The sequence below is a fragment of the Micropterus salmoides genome, unplaced genomic scaffold (assembly GCF_014851395.1).
Source record: "Micropterus salmoides isolate LMB-PRFRI ecotype aquatic unplaced genomic scaffold, ASM1485139v1 Ms_hic_scaffold_12, whole genome shotgun sequence".
Lineage (NCBI taxonomy): Eukaryota > Metazoa > Chordata > Actinopteri > Centrarchiformes > Centrarchidae > Micropterus > Micropterus salmoides.
Window position 1 is genome coordinate 10,370,770 of NW_024040263.1, and position 27,197 is coordinate 10,397,966.

At 40.2% G+C, this 27,197-nt stretch overlaps 1 protein-coding gene across 2 annotated transcripts in view; it reads left to right on the forward strand.

The window, feature by feature from the left end:
• The first annotated feature begins 644 nt into the window (after positions 1-644).
• The window catches only part of fbxo41 (F-box protein 41), a 51,837-nt gene continuing 25,284 nt past the window's right edge, over positions 645-27,197 (forward strand). The window contains exons 1-4 of one of the 2 annotated variants that reach the window (XM_038713293.1): positions 700-780; positions 11,469-11,575; positions 14,372-15,169; positions 16,248-16,477. In XM_038713293.1, the coding sequence (XP_038569221.1) occupies positions 14,621-15,169; positions 16,248-16,477 (779 nt within the window). In that variant the 5' untranslated portion in view covers positions 700-780; positions 11,469-11,575; positions 14,372-14,620. Of the gene's footprint in view, positions 781-11,468; positions 11,576-14,371; positions 15,170-16,247; positions 16,478-27,197 lie in introns of both variants that reach the window. The other variant, XM_038713294.1, reaches the window with a different exon arrangement.

Genomic DNA, 27,197 nt, shown 5'->3' on the forward strand with positions numbered 1-27,197 from the left:
TTGTTCTGGTATGACCAGGAGCTTATGGTAACTACTGTTTGGAAAACTATAGATAGATAGCAACTGATTTAGTTTGCTGACTTGAAAACCCTTCTTTGCATGTGCTAGTATTGGGCTACACTACGTTTTAGCTATAGGCAGTCTTGTTGTGATGTGTCTGATCCGTCTAAACAAATTTTAAGTGGATCAAAAAACTCTTAGAGCAAAATTTATCTTCGAACTACCTTGTATTTTTCTGAGGTGCTGAGGAACAAAACCAGCTGGGGGTCCATGAATTGCATGAGTCCTCATGTCTCCTTTTGTATCAATACTGGCTGGGGAACATATTGGTTGAATGACTGACATGATGCTAAATAGTAAAATCTATGGCACATGGATGATGTCTCACAATCCTCCAATTTACTTGATGTCAATTGATTCACAAAGCAAAGCAGCAACTGGCAGGACCAAATTGTCTTAACAGCTTGTAATGCTGAGCTGGATGAATGGGATATGCTCTCTGCCTGTCCTATCCTATCCTATCTACTGTCTGTCACGTATCTCCACACCCACAGCCTCACTCTCAGGTATCTTCTCCTTAATCAGAAGATGGGAAGGACTGAGTTTTTGCATTCATGTTTCTGCATCTGTTCAAGCGTTCTCTCTCTCTCTCTCTCTCTCTCTCTCTCTCTCTCTCCTCCCTGGTCGTCCTCTGCAGGCCTGCTGCTCTCTGCTGCAGAGAGGGGCTGCGTGACGTCAGTGAAAGGCTGGAGCGGAAAAAAATGGGGAGAAGATTGCGAGGTGAGTGAAATGTACATTTCTTTCATATTAACCACCTCTCCCGATCACATTTGTGTCGGTGTGTGTGTGTGTGTGTGTGTGTGTGTGTGTGTTTACAATAATCGCTTTATTGACGCCGCTGCTCATGTGCAACAAATTTACGCAACGTCGGGAGACCAGCCCAGCGATGAGCCAGCGCTGCTGTGGAAACAGGAGAAAATCGTGTGCATGCAAGGCTGTCGCCCTTTCCTCCGAGAGGGCACAACTGCTGCTATCAGCATCGGTGTGAATTAACCTGACTCCAGGCTTGTTAGTGCATTTAAGTCATTACGGCGGCGTTCATTGCTCGTGATGACATTTGGTGATGCCGCTCGTCCACACCCACATGATGTGCTGCTTGCGATTGATCCATGTGCAGTGCAGATATGAGGATCAATGTTTTTTTTTTTAGCGCCAAATCTGCCAATGTTTAGGCTACTCTTAAACTGGTTGTCAATCGAGAGCTTGAATCAGCTTTTCAGACTGGAGACTTTAACCGGCCTGTTTGGCCTGGATGTGTGAGAATTGTACCTGGAATTGCTGTATTTAGAGATACGCTATTGAAATGGGCTCTGTTACAAGTTAAATGTGTCAGCTTATATAGACACACAGCTGTAACCTGGTCGTTGTGGTGTATGAATATGAATTTTAGTATAATAAATATGAGTTTATTCTTCTTGCAGTTGTGTTCACAGACGGTGTTGTGTTCATGCACATTTGAGGTCTTTAATAGTCCTCTGAGCACACTTGGATTCAAGAGGAAAGTGTCTAAGGAAATCATGACTGTAATATTCACACTCTAATAATAATATTCCCATGGGAAGCCTCAGACTCAGTGTGTGCCCCTGCTCTTCAGGCAGCACGCACTGCTGAAGTGACAAACAGCCAGGGCTGCTGGAGTTTGGGAAACTGTCATGTGACTACAGTGCATGAGAAATCTGAAAGTCAGTTGGCTTTAACTTAGTGTTTGTAGAAATCAGATGTGACAAAAGTTGGAGCAGTCATGCTGAAAAGAGGAGGAATAGCTACAAGAGTAGAAGCAGAAAATAAACATGCTTGGTGTTTTTTTTGTAGATTAGATTAATCTGTCATAAGATAACTCAGCTAATAAATGATTGGCTGCTCTCTTATTCAAGACAGAGTCGTGTTCTGGATCTGCACTGCCGCAGTTTAGGCATACAACATGCATATACATGCTAAGTGCCTGTGTGTAGACCCCCATGGCTTTGTCATTCACAGTTTCAAGACGTGATGGTAAACCTGCAGTGTTCAGCAGTCTCACTGATGCAGAATATTTTACTCGATTGTGTGTGTGTGTGTGTGTGTGTGTGTGTGTGTGTGTGTGGTTATGTTCTTTGTGTAAGTGTGTTTTCATTCAGTTGGTGTGTGCGCAGCTCTTAGAACTGTTACATTGAATCCCATAATCATTACCCATGATCCCACAGTAGATAGAAATCCTCCGTTGTTAGAAAACATATTAATCTGTGTTTACAATATTGTATTTGTTCCATTTTTGGACAGTAAGGGAAGTTTTCTTTACATTTCTGTTGATTCCAAAGTGTCTGTTGGCACCTTTTATACAGTGTATGGTTGGCACGTAGTGTATTTTTTCTGCTACTTTCTTACACTCACCTTTTATCCATCCATCTATCCATCCCTCCATCCATCAACTGACTGGTTGACATTTACCTCTCCGGATGTGAGGTTCACAGATCAGACAGAGATGCAGATCTAGATCTACCTGTCAGTTCATGTGTACAAGCTAACACACTAAAATTCACACATCCGACTTACCCATCCTGTCTCTCGCCAAACTCATTCACTCCTGCTGAAAATTGTCTTTAAGACAAAGTGTCACGAATGTAAAGTTTCATAAAAAAGGCTCAGTAATTTTCAAAAATAGCTAGTCTTTGGCACAGAGGAAAAAACTTAATCAAGTTTTGGATACAGCCCTGCGATGGACTGGCGACCTGTCCAGGGTGTACCCCATCTTTCGCCAATGTCAGCTGGGATTGGCTCCAGCCCCACGTGACCCTGTACACAGGATAAGCGGTTGACGATGGATGGGATGGATGGAAGCTTTGGATACAATGTGGTATTATTAGGAGAATAAGCAATTTTGGTATTTTTATTGGATTTGTTGACAAAAAGAATATAAGGCTGCAACTGACAATTATTTTCTTTACCGATTAATCTGCTGGTTATTTTCTTGCTCATCATTCTGTATTTAATGTCTTGTTTTGTCTGACCAACAGTCCAAACTTCAAAGCTATTTAGATATAAAACTGAGAGAAGCAGCAAATCCTCACACTGGAGAAGGTGAAACCAGAGAATGTTTGGAGTTTTTCTTTGTTTTCAGTTTTGTGCCTAATTTGAAACTTGTTATTTCGTCAGTATCTAGTTTCAAGCCGTAAGTGTCCATTCTCTTGTGATCAGAGCGTTTTTCCTTTAGCTAGTCATTAATTTACGACTCCGTCATGGTATTATCTTCTGTTATAATCAGACTGTGTTTATGCCCATGAACAGCTGGCTCAGGCATCTCCGGCCCGGTTTGTTATTGTTGTAGCTGCCTGTAAAATGGTGCTCATCCAACCGTCGCTTACAGATCAAGGATCAGGCACATGATTCTGGCCTTGACAGCTCATGACAGCCTAAGACTGAATGTGGAAAAATACTGACACTAATGGATAAATTGCACTCGTGCAGTATTTACTAATTTGTCTTTATTGTTTGGTATTGTAAGGTTTTCAAACCATCAAATAAAGGCGTATGCCTTATGATTGATTCGCTATCAAACTTTATTAAATCCTCTCTCATTTGAAGTCACCCATACTTGTCAGAGCACCATAAATCAGCCCAGTTGAAATAGGAAATATTTAATCTGCACTGACTTTCTCACTCCTCTACCAGCAACTTGAATATCATACCAACACAGGCTCAGGATTAATGAGTATAAGAGGACCTCAGAGACAGTTGAAATGCGGCCACAAATCACAGAGGCCATTTTATGCATCACCTCCCACAGACGTCCTCTATAGAAGATACGTCCCCTGTCTTGTTTTGGCTGGCACAGGGGGCTTAATATACATATATACAAATCTTACTCGTGTAAGATTATATGAGATACTAAGATAGTACAGCATCTATCCGGCTCTGAATGAATAAGAAACTGTAGCACTTCTTGATGGAGGTCACACATGTGTAACGTAAGGACATGAAGTGTATGTGCTTGCCAACATACGTGGTGATAACAGCAGGAAGCTGTATTATGGATTTATGTATACTGGAGGACAACTATTAACTATAGCTAACAGCTGTTTGGATCAATAGTAGACAGTGGTGAGCCGGGAAATGAGTCTGTCCATCAGCCTACACGTGTGATAGTCTATCTCATTCACTATACCAGCCTCATCCCAACCTGAGCTCCTATAATGATGCTCATTCTGTGTCACTGCAGTGAGAGCTGTGCTGCTTTAGCTTTGTTTTTGTGTTCAGTCTCACAGTGGCAACTGAATGTTAATGTTGCTTCAGTGTTGCTGTGTCATAAAATATGAACAAGCATTTACGTGATGTCTTCCTTCGTCCGGGTATTAATGGCTAAATGACAGATAGTTATCAACAATTATTCATCAACAATTTTTAACAGTTACCATACTCAATCCAATGATTTTCTGGAAACTACTGTGCCATACTTGTGACAATAATCATAAGATCAGTTTTACTGATACTGATTTTACTTAAACCTGCAATAACACATTCTTTTTTGGCCACTTGGGGGCAGTGAATACAAGTTGTGAACACAACATTGACATATTATCAGCGTCTAAGTTAATATGGTGAACTTGTTAGCAAACAGTTGCTTTTACACATCCAGAAGTTACAGAGCCACATTATCATTCATTTGGAAGTGTTTCCGGCCACCTGGTGAATGTTAGTCCAATTGTGACTTTCTTTTAGCTCTGTTTTTGGTCTCTACCAACTACTGAGGAAAATATCTGGCTCTTTAGCTATGTTCACGAGCTAATTGCTAACTTTGTCTGTCTTGCCATTTGGTGCAGAGCAGGTAGTGTACAGTGGGTTTGCAAGCAAGTGTCCACATTGTGTCTGCTAAGGTTAGGCATGCAACAAAAAAAAAAGTGCAATAGATTACATTACATTTTAGCTCATGTGAAGTCCTAAAGAGTGGAAATGAGGGGAAAGTGTCTCCAAATAATGTTAAGCTAAGTTACAGTGCTGCTAGGCTGCCAGGAACACCAGTGTCACAGAATCTTTTGTTAAAAGATGGCAAGCCTACAAGACTGAGAATAGTCAAAGAACCTCTTGAGCTTGACAGGAGTGAGAGAGGAGTTATGAAGATAATAAATATAATGAAAGAATGCCAAACACAGGTGAATTTTTTGGACGCTTTATCAGAACCACAGACTCTGGAAGGGGGTAGGCCGGAGTGGCTGCAGCCTGGGTAAACTTTGGACTCTGATAGAATATTTTTATGAATAAAAGCCGGAATTGTATCTGTATTCTTTCTCAGAACTTGTACTTTAAATGATCCAAACGATACTGGTCATGTCACCCACTCCCTCTGACATATCCACATGCCTTGAAATTATGCCACTCCCCTGCTTTAGATGCATTCTGTGGTCCATGGTCAGAACGCTTTTCTAACAACATGTTCAGCGGAAAAGATATAAAGCATGAGGACAAACTGATGAGTTTGGCAAATATATCACGATAAACTTAGAGTACAAAGCTAATGCTAATGTAAACAAAAGGCTCTTCCCAAAGTCTTGATATCAGGTCAAAGCTTTGTAAATGACAACAAAGCAAAATCTGCTACAGAATTCTGATTCTTAGATGGTAAAATGATATAGTTGTTGATTATTTTTCTTCTACATCTAATAGCTATATCTAAATGCAGATGTCGTAGTATTCTGGTAATACTGTCACATGAATGATGAAATGTTTTAAACTGGCCCTCTTCAGAAGTATGTCTCTCTTTATAACAACTGAAGTGTGCTGAATCTTTTTTAATGTTAGTTTTTAGGTTTGCCCTTTGCTGTGAGGTAAAGAGCCCCAGGTTGTGAGATTGTCCTGTCACAGGAGTCCCATGGCTTACTCAGGACTAACACAATTCGACATGCTCATATAGGAGCCAAGAAGGCATTAGGAGCTTTTTTTAAGCCTATCGTTCAGTTTAAAAAGGAGTCTATATATATTGTAATCTGGCCTGTCCAGGGGAACACGTCAAAAGCGTTATCATCGCTTGCAGAGTTTAGCGCACATTTTACATTGCTGCTATCATATTGTGTGAATGCAGAGCACACTCTTTTATGGCATTTACTGTGAGAGTGGGAGGAGCACATCTTACACATGAAAAATACCAGCAGTGAAAACAGCTCCATTGTTGAGGTGTAGGCTGATCCTCTCATACAGGCACCTCCAGTATTATGTACAGTATCATACTGCTAACTGCTATGCCGCAGCACTGGCATGGTTGCTGTGATACACCTTGACTCACTCTGCTCCTTACATCTCCTAGCAAAACAAATCTTTATCAGAGAGGACAGGCACACAGGAATTAAATCTCACCTAGCTATGACGTAGAGCTCCAGAGCCGGTGTGGTGAATTGTGGAAAGCTGAGTGACATTTTGCGCTTGTAGGTGGTGACTTTTATTATTTATGAATTAATTCATACCAATTTGATCAGTTGGTGTTCATCCTTATGAGCTGAACTTTTTATAGTCACGTCATTAGTGTAGCCTGAGGGCCAGCTGATGTTTTATGCACATGGTGCAGAGTTTAAGAATTCTGTAGCAATGACTGCAGCATGGGCCACAGTATCTTCACACAGATAATTTAAGGAGTTTGAATTAGTTATTATTATAAGTGGGTTATTGTGGCTTTATGCCTCTGGTAATGTCAGCTGATCCTGGTGACGTTAAAGTCAGAAATCAATGTCAAGGAACTCGTTGATTTTTACAAAATGTTTACAAAAAGTGGTTATACAGTTAGATTTGGCGGAAAAGAATCCGATAAGCAAGAGGATTCTGCTGGGAGAATTAATCTCATAAATGGACATTAAATACCAAAAATATAGCACATAAGGAGGAAGCTGGGACTGTGGAGGGAGCGGTGGCAGCAAACAGTGACTAAGTTTACATACACACTAGTTTTCCAAGATTATTCTGAATACCATAATATTCAGAATTTGATGCGCTATGTATACAGCATATTCAATGTGGAAATTCCAAGTTAGCCCTAATTCCGAATATAGCCTTTGCTGATTTAGACATTTGGGATATGCCGATATTATTCGCATTTTAGCAACATTCTTTTAGCATTTATACAGGAAATTCGGAATATGTGTATAACTTTGGGTTTTACTGCAGTTTGCAACACATGGCCTCTTGCATGTTTACAGTCAGCTCTGTGCGTTGTAAACAAATCAGCTAGCCCACAGTTTGCAAGGCTGAGGTAGAGAGACAAAGCTGGTGTCTTACTGAATGGGGAAACATACCTGCTTTTAAACATTTTGAAAGACGAACAACCTGATTAACAGACTGGAAGGAGGGAAATTCCTCCATAGGTTGTAGCTGTAGGACGTACGTCATTACACTAAGAGTATGCATGTTTGCATGTGAATGGAAATATTAGTGGAATATTCATTTTCATTAACCATGTGAACAGCTTAGTTAGTTACTTAGCTAAGAATATTGTCTTTTTGGAATAAGGGCAAAAACTGGAAAATTGAGTATGTAGTTAGTATTAGCTTAAGTGTCGCCTGCATACTTGTATACCTGTATACTCGTGTATATATAGGGGCGGCTGTGGCTCAGGAGGTAGCCCGTTAATCGGAAGGTCAGCAGTTCAATCCCCAGCTCCTCCAGGCTGCATGTCGACGTGTCCTTGGGCTGTTCCACCAGTGTATGAATGTGTGTGGATGTTAGTTTCTGTTTGAGCACTTAGGCTCAGTGTATGAATGTGTGTGAATGTTAGTTTCTGTTTGAGCACTTAGGCTCAGTGTATGAATGTGTGTGAATGGTGAATGCAATGTAGTGTAAAAGCGCTTTGAGTGGTCGAAAAGACTAGAAAGGTGCTAGACAAATACGGAGCATTTACATATACTTGTATATCGGTTGCAATACGTCTGTACAACACAAACCAGAGTGCTGCACATGTAAATATGTGTCAAATTGTTCTTTCTCTGCAAATAGTTAGATAGATAGATATTTATATTTTTCTACATTTATTTATGTCAACTGTATGTTTGTCTGCGTGTAGCACCTTATCACCAAAGCAAATTCCTCGTATGTGTAAAACACTTCTTGGCAAGAAAGCTCCTGATTCTGATTCTGATACCTACATGGATATGACTGAGTGTTTGCTGTCAGCTGTGAATAAGCCATTGACTCATTGTGAAGCATGAATGTAGCAGCTAATCAGCTAATTCAAGTGCAACTCAAGTTCTGGGCTGGAGCTGACACTGGTCTTATTTAGACAACAGTCACATTGGGTCTCTTACATCTGTGACGGTGATGGGCTGGTTCAAGTAATGCCAAACTCATCTTGAATATTTTCAGCAATCATCTCCTTCCATTCATTAACCTGTGGTCTGTGAAAACAAGGTGAAACCATCTGTATTTACAGTCACTTGAGGAACAAACAGATGTATAACACAAACCAAAGAGGTTTTTAATTTTCTATCTTGTTTATAGTGTTAACAGCTGTGCAGAGCATTGGCGTCCAAGTTAATCTACTTAATCTACCTTTTTGGACAAGTACGTATCAAAGGATATTACAGAGAATGAAAAGCCTACTTTGATCTAGTAAATCAGGAATTAATATTACATAGAACACAGGGAGCTGCACTTTACTTTTTGACCATGTATGGTGTGAGAAAAAAATCTTTAAGAAGAAGACTCTACTGAGTATAAAGAGACTTAAAAAGAGAATGACCTTGGGTAGGTAGTCAGAGAGGGATCACCCGCTAGGGTGGCTAAGCTTGCATTGAATGTAGATTATAATGTCTAGCAGCATGGATCTGCAAAGTTTGTGGTTTGAAACAGATGTTACTGGTGTTTTCTGCTCTTCAGTAAATAAAATGTTGCTGTGCTGGACACAGCAAAGCAATACAATCAGGGGGTTTGCATGCAGAGCTGCAATGCAGCATCCCATAACTCCTAATTAAAACTGCTTAAATACTGCTGTGTACGCACACTGTTAGCTAGTGACCCCATACCTGTAGTGCTTAAAATGAAAAGATATGGGGACACGGTTAGACTTAGTACAATGTGTGTCTGTACACTTCTCTGAACGCTGTTGCAGGACCTAAACACAAACATCATAGTAATAATATAAGGTATATGGACGGTATATACACCTATTATTTAGTGCTTTCTTGATTATGGCTGGGCGATGGATGTAATCAAATGGTAAATGGACTGCATTTATATCATGCTTATTATTCTGCAGCTCTTTACAATATATATTTCTCATTTTCAATGTTAAAATATAATGAAAAATCACATCTAAAGAATCAAAACAATGAAACTGATTGACCTCTGTAGCTCATTTTATTACCTTCAAGTGACAATTTACTTGGAATTGTTTATTTAGACTTTAAGAGTTTGTAAAATTGTAGCATGATATGAGCATGCCATCACAATACAATTGCACTGAAAGTTCAAGGTGTACGTTCAGTGTTACTCACTAAAACGCATTGTGTGTTTCCTTGGGGCCTAATAAAGCTGTTGAATGCATTTCCTTCCTCATAAACATTTCTGGAGGTGAAAAAAAAAAGAAACATTTATTGTTTACATTCATGTCTGCTTATACACTTCTTGGCGTGTTACTGCAACTAACTGAAGATCATCACACCGCTTCTAGTGGTCAAAAACCCCACAGGGTGCCTTTAATAAACAATAACATTGTATTATTTTCCTGTCCTACTCTTGAACTGCAAAATACAACCTATCTCCTAATTAGTAGTTTGGGGAGCACTGCTGCCTGTTAGCTCACATAATTTAAACTTATTTTACAGTGGCTATGCTCTCTTGGCTATCGATTACTTCTTTACACTTTGTAAAACTCTTCCTCACACCTAAATCTCTGCTCCCCTGCCTGTCTGCCTCTCCACTCACTTTCACTTTATCATCACTTTTATATTCTCTCTATTTGAGGATATTCACCTGTTCCCTCTTGACTTTAGGTTCACAAACCTTTTTTCTGTGCAATAGAAATGGCCGGTGGGACTTGGCAAGCTCTGTAGATCAGCCCCTCAACTTCAGGTCACTGCCCTGATGTAAACAGCAATATCCTTCATTCTCAGTCTTGACCTTATTGTTAAGAACCGTGGTCTAATTGGAGCCCATGTTCTGCTTCATGTTGGACGGACTTTAATGCCTTGTTTGACCATCATGGGATTGACAGATGATGAAAATGAGATTATTACGGTTTCCCAGCAAAGACCCTTCAAAAAGTAGCTTTCCATTAAGAGTCTGTGCATTAGGGTTACTCAAGAGACAGAAATAAGACATCCAATTAGGGAGATATTTTAATGACCTGTCATGTCAGTCAAGGTATGTATATAGCAGTAACAGTATTTGGATCTTTACTAATGACTGTGTATTCCCATCAGTCCTGGTCTTAAGTTAGAGGCAACTAAGCACAGTGAATATACCATCCATTAAAAGTGCTTTAAAAAGGTTAACCTAGTGTTTAGCATCAATACTTATACACATTTAAAGTAAATGTGTTTAAATACTGTAATTAAATGCTAAATACAATACCAGCCTCTGTGATATTATGCCATAGCACCAGATGGCTGCTCTGTAGAATCATTATTACGCAGCCACTCTGTGCATGTATCTTAAAATAGTGCCACAACACAAAATGTGGCCTTGGGATTGTGGCAGATGTGCTTCTGATCAGTGAATGAGTAAACTGCCTTTACTTAAAGGACCTCTTGTATGTCTGTTCAGTGTTATGAGTTACACAGCCCACTGTATCATGGATGCGGGGGGGGGGGGGGGGGCAGCTGGCATTAGTAAGACTGATAGTTTTTGTGTATGTGACAAATAAAGCACCTTTACCTTTTGGTTGTTACTGATGATTTACAGAAAAAGAATAGACTGGTTTCAAGTCAAGTGTCAGTCACATTTTTGTCCCCACATATCGAACCACATAAGTGTTGTCTAATGTTGTATATGAGAATAGGACTGATCTCCCACCCTCTGACCCCTGTGCAAACATTTTGCAGTTCCCATCTCATATTAAAAAAACCCTATTAGCATCATATAATATTATGTCTCATTTTATGGATGTTTTTATTGTTGATTCTGTAATTATCTCAGATGTTTGTGAATTGCCTCCCCTTTTGATTGGTTGTTGCAGCCAATCGCCCAAGTATAAAGATGTTGTTGGTTCATAGTAGACCTGAAGTGATAAATCAATTAAAGGGAGAGTAAGTCATTCTGCAGGATTGTTGATATTTGAACTCAACTGCCAAACAAATACACCCCTCCTTTCAGTGCTCCCTCAGAAGCTCTGCACCCCAAAATTTCAAATCTCTGAGGTTCCTTCAATGTTGAAAAGTTTTCACCCTTGCCTCTGTTTATACTCTTAAGACCTTTTCCTCTTTGGCTTTTTCTTGGCCATCTCTCCTTCTTCACAGTGCCTGGAGTCCAACATGTTCGAATGTTCCAATGTATAGAACTCTCTCTCCCACTGCCCTCTGTGCACGAGCACTAACGCCACGTGTTGCTGATTGGCTGGAACAATGTAAGGTCCACACACACACACACACACACACACACACACACACACACGCACCACTTTCTTTGTTTTCCATTTACAGAGCCAGGGCAGTGTAGGAATTAGAGCACACACAAAACGGAGAACAAGCAAACTGTGAGTGTATTGTATTACAATCAATAAATTGAAAACTATTTTAATATTTGATTTATATTTTGGACTTTCGGTCAGACAGAACAAGACATTTGAAGATGTCACCTTGGACTCTGCAAAGCTGTGCTTATTGGCTTTTTTGTAGTCATAGAGCAAACAAATAATCGATTAATCAAAAAATAATCACCAGATTGATCAATAATGGAAATAATTGTTAGTTGCAGCTGTAGTTCTTCGTGTGAATCTGATACCTGACGAAGGTCCATGACTGAATCAGTATATTTCCAATAAACTAAGTGCTGACAGTGTGCAGATATTCATCTTTTTTGGTGTGAATGCTCCAATGGATCAAAGAATTGTTCACTGCAGTTTACAGGTTCCTCTTATGGTGATGACCACTCAGAATATGTTGCCTATAACTGAAAGTAAACTGACAATATGAGAAATAAACATGAGAGCTGCTTCGGTCTGGTATTTTTGTAATGTGATCGTACAATATTTAAAAATAAATACAGAAGATGTAAACTCCAAAACGATGAGCCCTAAATGCTTTAGATGCAGCAGATGTAGGATGCTGTACTTTCAGTGTGTTTGTGCCTGACTAAGATGAAATCTCCTGGCTTTCTTTGGTGCTTGTAGAAGTGGGGGAAGCTGGAGGCTATGGCTACCTGTGTATCTTATGTGTTAAACACATATCCACTATCCACTACTAATCATAATAAAACATTAAAGGCAGTCCTCCGTGATGTCTCAGCTCAGCTCCATTGGCAGGATGTGACATGTGGCTACCAAACAGCCTCACTTCCTTCCATTTCCTGCCTGGTTGAAAACCTCACTTTGTAATTTTAAGCAGATGGGAATGCCTGCTGCCTGCAGTGTATTGACTGTGTCTGTGAGATCCTCCTTCCTTAATAAGTGGGCACGGCTTGCCAGTACACTCCCCGTTCCAGCCTCACCAGACTTCTAATAACGGTCTTGGTGATTTCTGGGGATTTCCAGTGTATAAGCCCTCTGTGAAGAACAGCCTGCATCTCTCATTTGTAATTACACTGCCAATGTCTTTGCCCACTGCTTCTCTCATTAGCTGCTGTAGAAAGTTCTGAGAGAGAGTCTGTTCTTCTGTCTTGGATTGGTGAGTCCAAATGGTCCCACTCTACTACATGGGGTACACTTGATATAAAGACCATGTGGTGCTGTACACCAATCCAAGTTCAAGGCTTTAATACACCCATTGAGTTGCTGATCTTTAAAAAAATAAGGGAAATTACAGTTATGTTGTCATTTGTTGGATGAGGTATGTTCAATGTTCAAAAATACAGCCAACCTGGAGTCCAATCAATAAGACGAATTCAGAGGTGTTGGGTAGAGCTGCCCTGCCATATAAAAAACACACACACCAATATTAATTTAGCTATTTTTATGAAGCGTTGGTTGATGTGAACCATGCCTCGAACAAAAGAGCTCACAGAAGACCTAAGATTCAGAATTGTTGAAAAACTTTAAATTGTTACAAAAGTATCTCTAAAAGCCTCTGTGTTCATCAAAATCAGTGAAGAGAAATGAACTATAATTAGAGGACCTGATGCAGGGGGAATTAACAGAGAGATGCAGTGTTCTTGCAGATGCTCGACTCTGGTCGCCATCTAAGTAGCAGATGGAAATGACAAATTAAATTATTGAAAAGCTTCATTATTATCAGAAATGTGTCCAAGGGAAATAGTTGAATCTCATGCTTTGTTTGTCTTTATTTAATTTTTGGTATGAATATAATTGACTCATCTTTTCTTTCTGTGGTACTATTAAAAATATATGGCAGCATTAAAAGCTTACAAGAAACTGCAGAGACAAATGGATAAAGGATAAAGATAAAGAGCACACATCTCATAAAAGATAGTGGAGTTTCTTGTATGAGTTACTAGATCTTCTCATAAAAGACTAAAGAGTTTTGTCCAGCTGACCTCGTAGACTTCAGACCAGATGAGGATGTTGGCGCTAACAAGCACTTTCAATAATGGAGCCATTTCCTATTCCCCGACTCTTTCCCCAGTATCCCTCTGAGTATTTCAGGGTACGAGTGCAGGAGTTTGCTTTTCAACCCATAGTGAAATACAGGTTTCATGTTTCTTGACCGCTAAACTTCCAGATCAATATTACTAAGGCGGCGTGTCTACTGTGTCCAGACAGCTGGAGTAGAAAATACTGAGAGATGGATGGGCTGCCAATAATCACATTTTACAAAAATGCGTCAAAATGCTAATATCATGCAGTTAATGACCTTTATGAAAGATTTTTCTTAATTGTTGGATGACATGTGCAAATGTAACCAGCCCCGAGTTGTATATACACGTTTGTCATTGATTGATTTTGTGATTTTGAATTTACTTAATATCACTTTTTAGTTTTTTTTTTAACAACTTTTTATTACAATTCAATCAGCAATTGTAGGAGAAGATTTTCTGTGCCTTGTTGCAAGACAGTGCTGATATATTTGTACAAAAGGGCTATGAAGCACAGAAATCTTCCCCAGTATTTTGTTTTGCAGTTGCACTGGCATTAGCCTTTGTCATCAACTTTCTGTCGCCAATTTTCTTATGGTTGATTTTTTTTTATTAATTTGATTCTTATCTGATGTTATTACAAAATTATTGTATTTTCTTGCTCTGTTTCCAGAACCTCTGACAGGGGAACCCTGGAAGATGAAGTGAAAAGACCAGTTGAATGTTGCCACTATGTGTGGTTGTGTGACTGAGCTGGGCGCCACCATTGCACATGGGATCTCTCTTCCTCCCCCTGATTTGCTGTAGCCACCCTGTTTTCACCATGAGAGGATCTGTCAGGTGCGTGACCTCTGTGCCCCCATACTGGCGCCTCCGTTGTGCTGCGTGAGCGCCCCCTCTCCTCCGGCAGTTACTGCACGGAATGGCCTCTCTGGACCTGCCATACCGCTGTCCTCGCTGCGGGGAGCACAAGCGCTTTCGAAGCCTGTCATCCTTACGTGCCCACCTGGAGTACAATCACACGTACGAGACCCTCTACGTACTCTCCAAATCCAACAGTGTATGTGACGCCGCTGCTCTGCTGCCCCTAGTGGCTGAGGGAGCTCTTCTCACACCTGCCAACAATAACGACCCCTTCGAGCCCCTGCGGCCTTCAGCTTTAAAGGAGCGGCGATTCCCTTGCCGTGAGCTTCCTTGTGCGGACGACCTTAGTTTGACCCCTGCTAACTCCAACACTGCCGCCAGGTATATTCCCAATGTGGAATTTCCCCTGGGGGAGATTTTCATGAAGAAAGCGATGACATCCGCAGACCCGGGTCCCCATGGAAACCCCAGCACAGCTGTAGCAGTGGCAGCTAATGTAGCGGCCAGTGCAGTGGAGGCAGCCTATGAGGAAGGCCTGGCCAGGCTGAAGGCGCGGGCGTTTGAACGGCTGGAGTTGGATGAAAGGCTGGAGAAGCTGTCTGAAGAGGTAAATAGGATCATTATGCAGACATGCAGCTAAATAAAGATAACAAGCTAAACAGACATAAGCAAATTTATTAACATATAGCTAATATGTACAGGCAAGAGGACACAAACTACTGTTACAGTTTCTTCAAGAGAAGAATATAGAACATAGTTTCTCACCTGAGAGATAACTTCGCTGTGGTGTAGGAGAAATAGTTCAGGTCATGCAGCTGTAAATTAAAGGCTGCGTGCTCAACGCCAAATGAAGTACTGGTGATTACCTTTAAAATCAATGCAAAAAATACAGAGTGATTGGAGCACTATTAAGCAGCAGTGTGGTCAGTCCTGCCACAAATGCCTGGAAGTTGTAATGCAACAAAATATTATGGAGAAGGAAAAACTGTTGCAATATAGCTTCGGTCCACCAACGTCAAATGGGTGTCCGGCTTAGGTAGCACTCCAAGATCGTAACACTATGTATCCTGCTCCTTGTTGCCAGTTTGATTTCCGCAGGTCGGTTATTGCGCTGTCCAGTGGCCCTGAAGGGAAATACTCATCGCCCTTTGTCTGTAGGTTGGATGTTATGCTACCAGCAGCACTCTTCCTGAGCAACAGAGAGAAAATGAATGAGTTTGTCATGCACCAAGTCTGTTGCACTTAAAAATCAGTCCTAGATTTGATCAGTAACCAATGGAGAGTAGCTAAAATGGGAAAAAAAGCAGCTTAGCAGCCGCTTAATTGTGATCAGGAAGTTCTTTGCTGACCAGAATGAGTATAGTGAATAACATTATCCCAGGAATGAAGAAATTAAGACTTTAATAACTGTGTTCAGTTGATTGAAATCTTTTCAGTGTTTCTAGGTTAGACGAGACATGACTTTCATACTAAGACGTAACATTTTTGGACAAAAAACAATCTGTTTTATAATTTGAGCACTTTTAGTACAGGGACTATATATTGTCCCTGCCATTTTAGCATCCTCTGATTTAGCTGAATTCACTTGCAGATTTAATTACCATAATTGCATAATTAGTTATGTTTCATACAATGTGACGATTATGGTGGGACATTAGGTAGCTCAAGTGCCTCTTGTCTTGTAGGTGGAGCAGAAAATAGCGGCCCGCGTAGGTCGTCTACAGGCAGAGCTGGAGAGGAAGAGCTCTGAGCTGGACCGGGCCAAGCAGGAGAGTGAGCGGCTGAGTCAGGAGAAACAAGACCTGGAGGATAAGGCCTCCGAGCTCTCCCGGCAGGTGGACGTCTCTGTGGAAATGCTAGCTAACCTCAAACAGGACCTGGTGAACAAGGAGGAGGAGCTCAATCACAAACAACAGTAAGTGATATATTGTATCTTGTCATCTTATATTAGTGTGGGCTTTGAACAGTGGCAGGCCTGTTGGTGTGCTTACCTGAGGAAATTAAGACAATTTTCATAAAAGATTACTGGTTTAGGTCAATTATCAAGCAAAAATGCCAATATCTGCAGGGTTTTTTTGTGTTCTATGACAGTAAATACCTTTGGGATTTCGATAACGAAAACACTCCTTAGTTGTGGCCCAAATTTTGTGCATCCAAAAAATAAAAATGAAAACTCACATACTATCTCACTTCTGTTGACGGTGATGTCCGTTTGTTGGTGGATCGGTCTGTCCATCTCTCTTTTTTTATACCAAGAATACCAATTTCTCCCCCCTTGACCTCAATACAGATTGCTTGTCAGTATGCCTTTCTCTTCCTCTTATAAAACACATTGTCATGTATGCAAACACTCACACACTGTCCTCCTCTCCTTTACCTCTGCCACTCTGTGATGGTTTAATTCTCAGTTGCATCCACCCTCCAGATGTGGTCAGCATCTGTTCTCCAGCAGCAACAGAGATGTGTAGTTGCTATCACGTCCCAATCCCCAATGTGCCCCCCCCCACCACACCGCCTGCCTTTCTCTCAGGCCAGTCCCTCCGTAAAGGAGCTGCTTCATGAACTAGTTAAAAGCACGGCTGCTGTAAATAGGAGGTGTTTTGGATATAAATCACAGTGTGGTGATTCAAGGTATTGCTGGCTCTGAATCTGAGGAGGATGATATAGAGCTCTCCCACAGCATGGCACAAAGAGTGGTCAGGCTTTATTTTTCTGATGTTCAAAGCTTTTATTGAAATTAATCCTGGAATAATTTATTGTGTGCTCCAAACATCACTGCTATTTTCAGTTTGACTGGCTAGAAGCAATGCATAATTTTCTTTTACTGATGATTTTATGAAGATTTTACAAAACAGTTTGCCTTTTTCCTCTTTCACTGATGGTGGTTTTTAAAGATGCATGACATTGAATTTCCATAAAAAGGTTCTACCAATGTCAAAGAGTCGTGTTTACAAAAGAGAATAATGAGGCACAATAACAATCTAATGGGTCTCTGGAAACAGAAGAATGCGAAAGAGTGGTTATTTTGTGTTCAGTACAAGATCATAGTTAGTTGAAGCATCTGACTTTGTTCTCAGAAAGCCCAGTAAACATGTCAAGCGGAGATTTTAGAATAGTTTTTTTTTTAAAGTTGTTTGTATCCACTTGCATAGATTGAGGTGTAGTCCTTTCATTGCCTCTGCAATCACAAAAACAAGCTTTTTCCTTTGTTTGCAGCCTTTTTCTTTGTTACAGTGTCATTCACGGCTCACATTAAAGTCATCTGGTATCTGTACTGTGTCTTGTTCTGAAAGGACAGCCAGCCTCGTCTTTCTATCTTCCTCTTGGTTTTTATCATGTCTCTTCAGTTTCTTTATCAGGCCCGCATGTCAAGTGACAGTAGGTCAGAGACAGAAAGGCGCTTTCCAAGGCCTCTAATCTCATCACAAACACAGACTGCACATATCACTGCACTGTATGTGTGCGTGTGTTTATGTAAATGTGCCCTTCTGCCATTAATTAATGTATGGCTGCAAATAACAATCATTACCTTAATCGACATCTCATGGCCTTCACCTGTTGATGAAGTTGCTCAGTTGGTTGCAGATGGTTTGTGATCTAAATATGAAACTTCAAACAGGTGGTCATTCCGTGTATAGCGAAAGATTCTAACCCCTGTCTCTGTTCAAGAATGTCTTTAGCAGTGGATGTGAATGTCCTTCTGATCTTTCTCTGGTTGTCCACCGACGACTGACGCCTGACGCCTGGTCTATAGCTGTGACCCCCAGTCGATGTTTGGTTCTGGTCTAGTTTTCACAGAAACTTCATGTTTCCAGCCTTCAGTCTCCTGGCCAGGGTCCTTGCCGCTTCACCAATGTAGTGTTCCTCACAGTAAAGGCCTTGTTTTGTCTGACCAGCACTCTAAAACCTCAAGATTTTCTATTTCCAATCTTTTAAAACAGAAAAAAGGCATCAGATTTTATCAAGCAGACATGTTAAGATACAAGGCTTAAAAGAGTAATCTTTTGTCAAAATTGTTGTCTAATCGATTAGTTGATCTATTTAGTTGTGTTAGCACTACAATTGTCTATTGTGTTTCAGTGCACATGAGATGATGTGCAGTGCTGCTGTAAATTACAATAAACAGACATCTGGGTCATTAATACCTGTGTCTATAACATTAGAAATTATTAAATTTTTTATGACAAAGACAGTTTTGTTGAAAAAGTTGACTTTGCTGATCTTGTGATACCATGATACAAAACAGTGTTTCATTCGGTTGGATGGGCAGAAGACAAGTGTGCTTTTCTTCTATGTCGTCCCGCCCCTCTGTTTTAAAGGTTACAGTAGCTGTGGTAATGTTTCCCAAATCTGGCAGCATCAGACTTGGAAGGTCATAGTCCCTGCCTGGACTGTGTGACCGCTTCCTTGTTATGCCAGAAGCCTAGTCTCATTCTCTCTCTCTCTCTCTCTCTCTCTCTCTCTCTCTCTCTCTCTCTCTCTCTCTCTCTCTCACACACACACACACACACACACTAACGTAATTCTATATCTAACTTTACTGTAGCCCTTTAAACTTTAAAAACAGCATTTTGGTCCCCACAAAGCAGTCGGACCCCTCATGTATAGTGGAATTCCAGTTTTTTGGACCTCACAAATATAGTAATGCAGATCCACACACACACACACACACACACACACCTTTTCTGTCTCTCTGAGGAGAAGCTGGCAGTCAAACAGTAAGCTCATTCAGTCTCTAAAACATAGAGTAGGTCTGAGGTGGAAAAAGAGCATCACAGTCGGTGAATGTTCAGCAGGGTTGATGACTAAGCAGTAGTTAACAGACACGGAGCAGCTTATTGGCTCAAACATGGCTGCCTAAGAACCTTATACACTCAGCTGATTGAAAAAAAAATCCCCATTTATACTCATGAGTGACTTTGGAGAGTCTGTGAAAGTCCTTCAAGGAGAAATGTTGTTGTATCAGTGGTGTCAAATGCAAAGTCACCTCAAGTTGCTATGCAGACAGATGGAACTCCTACGAACTGTCGTCTGCTGTTAGCAGTGCACTACACTGTAAATAATTGTACAACAGCATACTGAGCGCCTCAGGTACACTTCAGCTTAGTATTCATCATAATCTCATTCACAAACAACAATACAAACAAAAACACACTGCATGCTCTGGATCAGTCACTGAAATTATGTAATGATTAACATCACACCACACTGTTGCAGTCAAAACTGAATGAATAACAGTCCCTCAAGCTTGGCTGTTAAGTGGTTTAATAGCATCTGGAATAAATGAGAGCAGCTGTAATCAGCAGAAACTGGAGCCTGAGGAGAAATGAAAAATGGTGGGATGGTTATCTCCATCATTTTAGCGTGAAGAACAGCCTCATTTTGTGTCTGCTACAGAAATATGTCGAATACTGTCATAATCTTTCCAGCCATTAATGACTGTTTAATGACATACGGCAAGGTTTATTTAGTTGCTGTTAAATTATTACAATCACTAATATGCCAACTGTATTATTATTGTTCCACTAGATAATTTTAAATAGCTAATTCTAATTAACTTTCATCATGTCCGTATCATTTATTATTGCAGTTCAGTTTGTGATCCGTTTCATGCATGGAAAGGATGGCTGGCCTCGCTGAGTGCTCCTGCAGGAGGGCATAATGCTGTACGCTCCAGTGGCAGCCAGATTATAAGCCGCTGTTCCTTTAATACTCAATTGTTTCTCTTCTCGTGGGAACAGTCTGGATGAGATGTACTGCATGCGATGAGAGGGTTGATACTGTATCATTTAGACCTGTGTAGTATTTGCAGTCCAGCAGCAATTGTCCAATACCCAAGCCCTGAAATAAGTTACTGCTAAAAAATATAATATATAAAAAATAAAAATATATTATTTGGTAACTGTTTTAATTATTAATTAGTCAGACATTTTTAAGCAAAAATAGGAAACCGCCTTTCTTTGTTTTGTGTGATTTTGTGGGAAAAATATCTTTTGTTTTCGGACTGTCAGTCAGGTCATTTGAAGACATCATTAAGGAGGCACACAGCAGCAATGATTGTTTAAGACTTGATTTATTGACTGGTTTGTTTAACAGTAGCAGTGTACTTTAATAAAGTTAGCCAAGCGGCTGTTTTCATCTGTAGTCCCTAGACAGAAAGATTAAAATTACAAAGTTTTTGGGATTTTCTAAGCATACAGAGCAATGATAAGAAGAGAAGGGAACATTAATAAACATCATACAGGACACCATTATACTACATTTTCAGGTACTGTTTATACATGCAACGCACACAGAAGGCTAGGCACATTTATATATATAGCACCATTCAACAACATAAGAAAGATTAAACAGTATAAAAATTACAGTGCAAGATGTAAATAGTTCCATATTTAACTTAATAAATGCAGTGGCAAACAGATGTATCTTGATTTAAAAGAACTGGAAGTTGGAGGACACTTTGTTCCGGATATGTGGTGCATAAAAACTGAATGCTGCTTCTCCATGTTTAGTTTTAACTCTGGGGACAGAAAGCAGACCTGAGAGGTCTGGATGTTTCATAACGGAGCAGTAGATCAATGATGTATTTTAGCCATGTACTATTCAGGGCTTTATAAACCAACCGACCATTAGTATTTTACAATATACAGTCCCCTCCAAAAGTATTGGAACGTTAAGGCAAATTCCTTTGTTTTTGTTGTTCACTGAAGACATTTGGGTTCAAGATCAAAAGAAGAGTATGAGACAAGCGTTCAGAATTTCAGCTCTCATTTCCTGGTATTCACATCTAGATGTGTTAAACAACTCAGGACATACCACCCTTTGTTTGAACCCACCCATTTTTCAAGTGAGCAAAACTATTGGAACACGTGACTGACAGATGTTTCTTGTTGCTCAGGTGTTGCCTTTTAGGTTGATTGTCCAAACATTAAATAGCTCTGCATGACTAGTCTAAGTTTTCATCCTTGGTTCAAACCTATAAAGACGGCATTTCCTGTTAAAGAGGATGAACCAACATGAAGACCAGAGAGCTGTATGGGAGAAAAGCAAGCCATTGTCAAGCTGAGAAAAGAAGGAAAATCGATCAGAGCCATTGGACAAACATTGGGCATAGCAAGCACAACAATTTGGAATTTTTTTTGGTCCTGAAAAAGAAAGAAACTACTGGTGTACTGAGCAATAGACGTCGAACAGGTCGGCCAAGGAAAACAACAGTAGTTGATGACAGAAATATCGTTAGAGATGTGAAGAAAATCAGTAAGTAACATCACCAACGACCTCCACAGTGCAGGGGTGAAGGTATCACAATCCACTGTTGGAAGAAGACTCAGAGAGCAGAAACATAGAGGCCACACCACAAGATGCAAACCACTCATCAGCAGGAAGAATCGCAAGGCCAGATTGAAATTTACAAAGTAGTACAGAGATGAGCCGCAAAAGTTCTGGAACACAATCTTGAGACCAAGATTAATCTCTAGCAAAGTGATGTAAAGGCCAAAGTGTGGAGAAAGAAAGGAACTGTTTATGATCCGAAGCATACAAGCTCATCTGTGAAGCATGGTGGAGGTAATGTCATGGGTTGGGCGTGCATGGCTGCTTCTGGAACAGACTCATTAATATTTATTGATGATGTAACTGATGATGGTAGCAGCAGAATGAATTCAGAAGTGTACAGAAACATTTTGTCTGCCAATTTACTGTGAAATGCATTGAAACTAATCAGGAGGAAGTTTATCATGCAGCAGGACAATGACCCAAAGCACACTGCCAACAAAACAAAGGACTTCATCAGGGGGAAAAGTGGAAGGTTTTAGTCTGGCCAAGTCAATCAGCTGACCTTAACCCAATAGAGCTGCATTTCACCTCCTTAAGAGGAGACTGAAGGGAGAAACACCCCGAAACAAACATGAACTGAAAGAAGCTGCGGTAAAAGCCTGGAATAGCATCACAAATGAGGAATGCAGCAGTTTGGTGATGTTGATGGGTCAAAGGCTTGAAGCAGTTATTGAAAGCAAGGGTTATGCCACCAAATATTAAATGTTATTTACTTTAAGATTATTTGTTCCATTACTTTTTCTCACCTAAGAATACTGTGGTCTAATACAAATGGTGATATGCCCTGAGTTGTTTAACACATCTAGATGTGAATACCAGGAAATAAAAGCTGAAATTCTGAACTCTTGTCTCAAACTCATCTTTTGATCTTAAACCTGAATGTCTTCACTGAACAACAAAAACAAAGGAATTTGCCTTACCGTTCCAATACTTTCGGATGGGACTGTATATTGTAAAGTATTTCTTATTCTGATCAGTTCTTTGTCAAACAGAAAGCCAGTGAAGAGATCTGAGAACTGCAGTGATGTTATGCTCTCTCCTGTTCTTAGTGGGAGCTCTAGCAGCTGCATTTCTCAATCAGCTGCAGCTGACTTACCGACTTTTTGGAGAGACGTGTAAAGACAGCATTACAGTAGTCAAGCCCGCTGAAGATAAACGAATGTACAGTTTTTTTTTTCAAATACTACTGAGACATAAGACCCTTAATTCTTAAGGTGGTAGTAAGCAGATTTCAAAATTTTCTTGAAGCTAGGGTGGGTAACGTTGGAGAAACTAGCGAGAGACAGTTAGATTTTGAAAGTATCCAACAGAAAAATCCCACCCCACCATTTCATTCAGACCGAATGAATTGGCAGTGCTTATTACAGTCCTTATTGATCCTCACAGACCACAGATACTGCATGTTTTTCATTTTCACGCCAGAGCATTTGATTTATTGATTGCTGTCATGGTGTAAAGAGAATTTCAACAAATATAACAAAAAATGCTTCTGATATAAATTGCTTACCCCAGCTTTAATGTGGATGTTAAAATTTTGTTCTGGGTCCATGACTTAATTTCTGGCCTGGTTTGTGGTCTTTAAGGTTAGTAATTGAAGCTGAGAACTGACTTTTGATCCTTCTTTGGGTCCAAAGACAGTCATTTCAGTTTTATCTTTGGTTAACTGGAGATAATGTTGGCACATTTAATCATTGATTTGTCCGAGCAATGAAATGGACAATATCTCTGGTTATCTCTAAATGACTCTCATTATCTCCCACCTGGTGTCCCGATTACTCAATTATGACATACCCCAGAATGAATGTAGAAAAGGGTCTGTATTGGCCAGGCATTGTGTATTGATTTGAAACTCTGAAGAAGACTTGCCAAGGTCAAAACTGGTCGTTTTTTTTGTTTTACTAAATCAAAACACCACATGCTGTACTCCTCTTTTGCACATTTTTGAAGACATCACCTTTCAGTTTAGGATAAGGCTGAACAATTAATCAAACTCTTATCGAAATCACAATTAGGCCTACTGCAAGTTTCAAATCGCAGGAGGTGTAATATTTGTTAAAGGCAAAATGTCTGTCAAAATGGAATGGATATTTTTCTCTATTTTCTAACATTTTATAGCCCAAACAATTGACTGAGAAATTAGTCGGCAAAGTAATAGATAATTTAAATAATTGTAAGCGCCGCCCTACAGCAAATACCTCCTTTGTCACGCTTATGGTGGTGCATTTTTGTTGAGATTGTGTTAGAAAGGTGATTATTATGGTAATTACTGTAGCTGTACGTTTTGGCATCGTCGTGTCAGATTGTCTTGTATTGAAATTAGTGCTGCAAACTACGGAAGTACTAAACGTTGCAGTGTTGCAGTTTGTACTAGATTTAAGATCTCTGTATAGAAGAGGGAGGAGAGCAGTACAGAGACAACTGTCAGGTTTTCATATCATATTCATCACACACACACAGACACACACACACACACACACACACACACACACACACACGCACACACTCTCAGTTGCTGCAGTAGTCCTCAACCCTAAGGCCTGATTTATTCCTATAACCAGCTATGATAAGGTAAAAGTTCCCTGTGCAGAATAAGATAGCTGAGAACTCTAAAAGCACTGCAGAAAGTGGAGGAGTCTATTTGCTATCACTTGGTCTCTCTTTCTAAAAAAAATCAACCTTGTTTTTCCACTGATCAGCAATCTTGAATGCAAAAGTGAAGCTGTCAGAGCAGGAAGAGAACTCGCCTCATTAATAACCGTGTCCCAGAGAGAGGGACATGTAGTATTAGCATGCCAAGACTTGCATGCTAATACTACATACAAGGAAGGATGTAAACAAGGGTCTGTGTTTTAATATAAATGTTAAAAGGCAGTGTATCTCAAAATGTGTCAAAGCACCAGACAATATAGTAATATTTGTCCAAACTCTGGAGGAACCGATGTCATGTAAGCCACTGAATTATTTAGATGACAGAAAAACATTGCAACGCAGACACCACACACTTGACAAATGCATGCACAGAATGCATTTTACAGATTTTACACAATTAATTACTTGACATGTACTATGTTTTTGTTTGCTAGGACTGAATGTCTGCATTTAGTTCTATTTTGGCAAATAAGGCCAGCTCAGAGAGAATTATGCTCTATGTATACCAAACGTGCGCACGTAGACGCTGCATTCAGATTTCCAGCAGCGATATGAAGTGGCTTATAACAAGAAAGGGTTCCGCATGATATGAGATAACCTATATTGTATGGATGATCCAGCAGAGTTAGAGCAGGATTTATGAGCAGAGGGCTGTTCATGTCTATCATTAGATAGAAGAATCTGATGTGTGTCCTTTAGGCTGGATGAGGCGCTTTGAACAAAAAGGAAACAGGAAGTATGTTGCATCCAGTCTGTTCTTTCTCATTTTGTTAAGACTGATGCAAAAGGTTGAAGTAACCACTCTGTGTGTTACACTGTTAGCAGATGGACTCTGATTATAGGAGTGTAAGACGCTTGGAGGATGTACTGGGGTTTAGTGTCAGTATGTGTGTGAAAACCTGATATTGAGACAATGCTGTCATGATTCTCCTCCCTCTTGTTTGAGCTGTCAAGCTGTCATAGAGCTGAATGAGTGCTGCTGGTGTGTATATGTTAAAATGCCTGTATCCCTTGCAAAAACCTACACTAGAGATTCATCCATCTTCAACCGCTTATCCTGCGTACAGGGTCGCGGGGGGCGAGCTGACATCGGGCGAAAGGTGGGGTACACCCTGGACAGGTCGCCGGTCCTACACTAGAGATGAAATGTTTAATTGTTTGATTGAAATGTCGGTTCATCTATTATTTGATGTTCAGACAATTAATCAGCAACAATTTTGATATCGATTGATGAGTAATTAAACTAAATTGACCCAAATTCTCTGGTTCCAGATTCTAAAATGTGAAGATCTACTGCTTTTTTCAGTTTTATATCACTGTAAACTGAATATACCATATTGGTCGGACAAATAAGAATTTCCATACATATATTTGGTATTTTTGTTCCAGTTTTGTTCCTGTTGCTTTTCTATTTTTCAGAAAATTATTGCATCCACAAGTACAAAGCATGGCCCTCATCATTGCAAACAAGCATTTGAGGACAGATTCATTCTCTGCTTTTGAAATCTGGCAGCTGTTTTTCAGCAGGCCTATTCTTCCATAATGACTCAACTTCTGTTGTACACAGTGAAATGCTCTACATCAGGGGTTGGCAAATAAGACTGGCATTTTTTTTAAGTCATTAGATGGCGGGCCAGAACATAGTCAGTTTTTATTTATAATCTGCCATTTATTGTGTGCCTGTTTAGCTCAGTCAGTAGCACACAGTACTCCTGTTTTAAGGGTTCTGTGTTCAGTCCCCACTTGTTCTCAAGGCAGAGGAGTTTCTCATTCAGGGTAATCTGATCTCATGTTTTCTGTTGGCTTTTTCAGAGGTGTGTCAATCAAGCTAGAGACTCTTTAAATTTCCTTCAGAACTTTTCAAAGTAAAAGCTCTCAATTAAACACAACATAAAGTACTGCTGCTAAGACACTCTCGCGCTTTTATTTTCTTGGCACAGTCACTTAAGAGGAAGTGATTATGAGTAACTTTTGCTGTCATGACTGAGATCATCGTTTCAGCACCAGCCACTATAATATTTTCTTTTTGCCACTATAAAAGTAATCTGGCCAAAGGCCAGATATTATTGCTGGCCAGCTTTGGCCCGCGGGCCACCTAATGCCGACCACTGTTCTACATCATCACCTTGCTTTTGTGTCTCTGGGTGACTCAGCCATCTGCCATTTTCAACAGGAGTTAAGATTTTGGGAGTACTGGTCGAGCCACAATAAAGTATTTACTTTCCCCTGATTGATCAGAGCCAAGACCTGGATTAGTGATTTCTCGGGAAACCAGTCATGCTTTTTTTTTGTCTGAGAGGCTTTGAAAACAGCACGTCCTCTTGCGTCTCTTTCATCATTCCTTTTCTCTCACCCTTTCATCCTTGTCCGTGTCACATCCACTCTCATGTAGCCATACTCTTTACACAGCTCCTCATGCTGCCTTTCTCTTTGTGTGTTTGTGTGTAATGCATACAAATGTGTGACATTATGACATAATAACACAATGTAGCCTACTGAATCTGTCTAAATAAAAACAACCTATTTGATCCAGCCGTCAAAAGAGAACGACACATGCGCAGCTGTCCTTTGTTACAGGAGAGAAAGACCGTATTCATACGACAGCCTCGTCTTCCTCATGCAGGCCTTTCAGTCAATCATCTCTGCTCTTA